Genomic DNA, 6,000 nt, shown 5'->3' with positions numbered 1-6,000 from the left:
AATTTTATGTTTAAAACACTAAATACTTGTTGAGTAGTTAAACTGGTTATTTTTTATCTCCATTTATGCCATAAGCTTAAAATTTTGCATCGCAAGAATTCGTTTCTTTCTCACGAACTGTTCAATGTACATCTAATGTATTCTAATACTATTACTACTAATAATAATAATAACAATATAGTTACCACTACCACTGTAGACTTTTTGTTGATAATTTCACGTAACTACGGTAATGTGGTATGGCAACATCGACCGACGTACGCATCATTTTCTATGTCGTGTATACATGGTTGACGTTGGCTCGCAAGATTCGAACCCAGGACCTACCAGTCTCGCGCCAGAGCACTTAACCGATAGACCGCTGAGCCGGCATCCGATGGTGTTAATATCTAACTTCAACCAATCCACGAAGTTGAGCAACCGTTCACCAATTGTCTTCAGTGAGGAGTCCCATAATAGGACGAAACGGCCGTCCAGTGCTTTCAGGTTTTCCTTGGTGGTCTAGCTTCAATTGACTCATGCTTTCATATGCATTACTAAATCTCCACGAAAAACCCCTTACAAATAACTTTAAGACAACAAGTACACGTAACACACATAGTTAGGCATTAGTTGTGCTACTTTCATGCAAATGTTTATTTTTATTGTTATTTAATTATATTTAGGTGTATCCAGAAATGTTGAATACTGTTCGTTTTAACGATACATTAAATGCTTGTGATATGTTTAAAAATGATACATTAGTTCATTTACCTGGTATTGAATACACATATAGTACATTTGCATTCACTTTATTATCAGCAGTTATTGAGAAAATTTGTTTAAACAAAGGTAGCTTATTTGATCAACCATTAGCAACAGTTAAAGGTGAATCAAAATCATCTTGTGAAAAAGAAACAAAATCTACAAATGATTTACCGAAATGGGCAAGATTTGATACTAATCTGTTAAGACTTTTTCAATATCTCAATTTGAACAATACCTGTTTAGAGTATCCTGAGAAGATAATTTCTTCAAGAGCTGCGTAAGTTCTGTTTTTTTTTAGTTTATTTTTTATAAATGCGATTTGATAAATGCTTTTTCCATCTATATAAAGTGAAGTAATATGATACACAATGTTTGTCAATTTGATATAACCGACAGAGGTCAGAAACTAGTCAGATAACAAAGCATAAACCATATATGACTTTGGCACATATCTTCCAATCCGGTTCACCATACTTTACACTAGTACAACAAAAGTGATACTTAACACTATGAAAAACAGTGGAGTGGAAATAACGACATCAATTACAATAAAGGTTTGAAATCATTTTGCTGACTGAGCAATCAATTATGATGAATTAATACAGTCTAGGTAAATAACGCTATGAAATGTTGAATTCACTGTCTATATGTAGGGTTTTATTATTCGAAGCTCGCTGTGGCATCTAAATGGCGCGCTAAATACAAGCAAGTCAGTAATAAATTAGTATACATAACAAACACGGCGTGGAGAAATTTATAAAACTGACTTTCAGAAAAGGGTTAATTGGGAAATTTACCCTTATAAGCTCTAATGTACGCCAGTAACTTCTCAGAAACCAGTAGTTTTAATGTCTATTTAAGTCTTTCGGTGATACCTAAGTGTTTAGTAGAGTGAACTACATGGAAAATTTGTCAAGGTATCTGAACTGACATATACTGCATCTTCAAGTTAGAACTATTCATAAAAAGCTAAAAATTTTCCAACAAGTTCAACAACTCTTGAGGGATTTCACTCCAACTTTTGTTTAATAGGTATGTGGATAGCGATTGTGCTATGTTTGAAGAGATTACGAGAACCGGACGAAAGATCATCAACATAACAATAAGACTATTCCAGTGCGTCCCAGCCCTGTTAACTAGAGAGAGAAGACCAGGTTCAGATGAGGGAAAGTTATATTCCACAAGCAGTCAGAAGTTTTAACGAAGCAAACACACAACCCAAGCGTATATGTACAGTACAAAAATGTCCTTGTGAAATGTCACAAAATAGCACATTAAAAAGTGAAAAGATCAATGAGATTCAGGGCCCAACTAAGTGGGAAACAATCTGAATGTAAAAATGAGCGCTTTTGGCGTGAAAACGAAAAATTCAAATTTCCAAAATAGTTACAAAAATAAGCATTTACGAAATGAGTTCTAGGGATCTAGCGTCCACATAAGATTAAAATAGATTTTTCCACAAAGTTTCACAGACAGTATTGTATTCTAATTATCATCACTGAGTTGATAATCAATTTGTACTGATTTTTCTTTTAAATGAAATTATTTTATCTTTTCCAAGTCAGTATTGTCGTTCAGATAAAGGCATACTTACAAACACTCCCACAATTGATAATTCATATAAATGGGCTGGTGGAGGTATTCTTTCTACAGCTAGTGATCTAATTCGTTTAGCTGATCATCTAGCATTTATTTATATGGGTTGGCTTGAATCCTATGGAATTGTTAAACAATCTACTTTAAACCAATTATTATGGAAAGTTTCTTGTGTACCACCAGATCGAAATACATTACCTGGACTGGGTTGGTTTTTAGCTAGGTGAGTTTCATAACAATTTTTTTATTTGGTCATTTCTATTAAGTCTATATACTATTTAAATGATGTTCGTGTTTATAAAGTATCAATAAATATCCATCCACACATCTTTCCTCAGTTGATAAAAAGTACAATTCATCTGTTTGACTAGTGAAGTTTTTTTGTTTTACATAAACTGACCAATATAGAGTATATCGTTAAAATACTTTTCTAATTTCATACTTATGAATTTTCATCTATTGAAATTTTAACTGGTTTAAAGAAGAAATTTACTTTGATAGGGAAATAGAACTAATAAACAAGCGATAAATATTATTATCTCAATGGATTATTATTTGAATGGAATAATTTTGTGACCAGGACACGAGATTTCATTATCTGTCAGTATAAAAGTACTGTATCGAATTGAAAAAACAAACAAACAACCTATTCATACTTAAATACCAAACACAGTTTACTAAGGAGATTACCTAACATAAATATAAAAAATAAAATTCCAATGAAATCGGAGTAGTCGAAACCAATAGTATGTGTAGATTTCAAATATAACATATCTAAACCCCAAATGCCCTGTTACGGCCGAGAGTGGGGAGAGTCTGCTCTCCCTCTCGAAATGCTCTCACATGGCCACGCGTATATAGCCTCTGCCAGGGAAGTCATACTCACTGCCTTCTCGTAGCGGGGGTGTTGCTTACGAAATTGAGAGGACGAAAAGCGAATGTCCGGCGCTTTAACCGGGTTGGTGGATGTGGAGTGTCCACCTAGGGGAGTCGGAAAACCCTAACCAGTGATGCACATGGTCTCCAGTATGCTGAAGGAACAAATGGCGTATGAATCAATCGTTGGTCACCGGTTACCATGGGACTGCATCTCCTTACAATGCTCCACTACTTTGTGAATCAGATCTTTAGGTCGAAGGTTCCGGGTGTGGCCCCCTAAAAAAACCCACCTGTTTCAGTTTGGGAACCCGAGCAGTATCACAGCCTTTACACAAATCGAATGAGATTTGTTGGCGCACATGTATCTGGTTCCCCATTTGTACCAACATTTATGTGTTTAAATAAATAAAATAATAAATTTACTATATGCTTTAGGTAATAGAATTAACTGATTACCCAAATCTTGAAAGGTTGTGTCAGAGTTCAAACAAATGATCTAATAGATAAACATTTATTCACTCATTCATAGCTCTACACACTGCTAGTACTAATGTGTGTTATATTCTTTGTTATTCTTATAAGCTTTATATGCGTGAACACTTTTTCTTTCAGACGTTCAGGTGATCCAGCAACTGAAGAAAATGGCTATCCTGACCGATTATATGCATTGCATACAGGTGGTGCAGTCGGCGGTACAACTGTTCTTCTTCTTAGTCTCCCTTTGTTATGTAATAATGATAACATTCCTAATATGACAAATGAGATAAACACTATTGCTTCTAAGGATAATAATCATAATTTCATTTCATCTATACACAATAACACTATGATAATATCTCCAGTGAATAAGATGTATCCAGTAGATGTTCGAACAAAAGCAGCCAATATACCTCCAATTAATGTAGCTATCTTAACTAATTTAGAAAATGTTTCTGGTATATCAGAACTAGCTATAAATTTATCTGAATTATTTTTGGATTATGCTATAAAACTGGAAGACTTAGATGATGAATAAATAGAGAGATGTTGATTCAAGAATTATTGATCAGTTTGAATATTTTCTTTTTGCTCTTTTTGTTTGTTATCTTGTAATTTCGATTATATTTTTCTTTCCCATTGGATCTTTATTTAAAATCAATTAGTGACTTTGAAAGGTTTACTGGATTAGAAAATTATCATAATAACAATATCTATACGTGATTTAATAATAAGAAATATTTTCTTTACAATTAAGTTTAATTGAAAAAGAGAAGACATTTATCAACATCTTATTAAGCTATTTATTTCTGTACATGAGGGAATGAGACAGTTGACCTGATGTCAATATCCGAATTTTGTTTGTACTTCGGGAGTTCTTTTCTTGTAATAATGAATGTTTATTGTCATATTAACATTCGAAATTTCTTTTAATTTACACTTTTTTAAAATAATTGCATATATTGTAAAAAAAAAAGTTAATCGTTTCTGTATAATAAAAGGATACTCATGAAATACAAGTATTTGATCACAGATGTCTTCGAAATATTGCTTGCATCTGCTGGGATCACCGAGTAAGTAATAGTTAGGGTAGACACAGGGTATTAGGGAATGATAGTAAATAAGTTGATAACGTTGTAAATATTCATCGACTGAGATGATTGGGCCACGTATTATCCATGTCTAACCACGGACTACAACATCGCGCAATGCTGATTAGTGTTGGAGACGGATGGAATAAAGTTATCGGGGTCAAACGAAAACGTGGTATCAGACCATAAAGTAACTAACTTTTGATCTGAGCCATGTTGGTAGATGCAGACTACTTGGTTGGGGGCCACACAACTATCGTAACCAGTTATTGGGAACACTAGATGACAAGGCTCAGAGCCAATCACAATCGAGTAGGTGTATACGCTCTTTGTCTTCTTTTAAACCGTGAGATTAAAATAGCTTTATATCTTTCTTCTTACGAACCAATTGTTTCTCTGTGTATCATGTCCTTACATGCAATCTTTTTTCTTTACATATTACTACCATTAACGTAGCTGTTTCTATGAATTTGGTTTTCATCTTGTTGTGCTAGTGAGGTATGGCAAATTGGACCGATGCATATGCGTACCTTGTCTTACGGGGGAGATGTCTGACTGACTGAAATAATATCTAAATGATGTATGTTTAAATGTACTAACTGTATCAAGTCTAGTAAATATAGAAGCTATGAAGATGATAAATACGTACGTACATATTTTGAAGATCTAATTAATTAACAAATGATTATTATCATTGAAAATAAAATGGCATTGAACATTTTACCACTCGCTGAGTTCCAGTTTTAAATTCTCTCTGAATTTTTAATTAAGAACAAACAGTTATCTATAACTTCTTGGTTAATGTCAATTTAAAGTAGTAACTTCTTTAAAAATTAGTTTGTCACAGATCTCTTGATTGAATTAATGAATTTTAAGCCAAACAGAGTGCAGTGAATTATTGTTCACAATTTTGTTTTTACATAAGAACTACTTTCTTGTTAACAAGATTCCAACGGTTGACAACCTGCAGTGAGCTCTTTCAGACTTCATCTTCATAATGGTTACCATCTCAAAAATGATACATAAATAAATTGCTGTCAAGTAGTAGTAATTGGGTAGCTTTACTTTCTGATAATTTCTCTATAGTATCACATAAAAACTTGTTCGAGTAGAATTTTACATGTGGTTGCTTTTTTAAAGTGTCTTATTGATAGCATTATGCTATAATTTTATTTTCGAACTCAAATTACCCTTCTATTAATGGGTCCAT

At 33.2% G+C, this 6,000-nt stretch overlaps 1 protein-coding gene across 1 annotated transcript in view; it reads left to right on the top strand.

Moving 5' to 3' along the window:
• Smp_037900 (family S12 unassigned peptidase (S12 family)) overlaps window positions 1–4,237 on the top strand; it is a gene marked incomplete at both ends in the record, with an annotated part of 9,535 nt that extends 5,298 nt beyond the window's left edge. Inside the window, 3 exons of the mRNA XM_018794178.1 lie at window positions 666–1,024; window positions 2,309–2,566; window positions 3,835–4,237. Of these exons, the coding sequence (XP_018648616.1) occupies window positions 666–1,024; window positions 2,309–2,566; window positions 3,835–4,237 (1,020 nt within the window). The remainder of the gene's footprint in view (window positions 1–665; window positions 1,025–2,308; window positions 2,567–3,834) is intronic.
• Between the last annotated feature and the right edge of the window lie 1,763 nt (window positions 4,238–6,000).

Source organism: Schistosoma mansoni, chromosome 1 (genome assembly GCF_000237925.1).
Source record: "Schistosoma mansoni strain Puerto Rico chromosome 1, complete genome".
Taxonomy (NCBI): domain Eukaryota; kingdom Metazoa; phylum Platyhelminthes; class Trematoda; order Strigeidida; family Schistosomatidae; genus Schistosoma; species Schistosoma mansoni.
The sequence above is the reverse complement of the archived record's forward strand: the minus strand, read 5'-3'. Positions and strand labels throughout refer to the sequence as shown.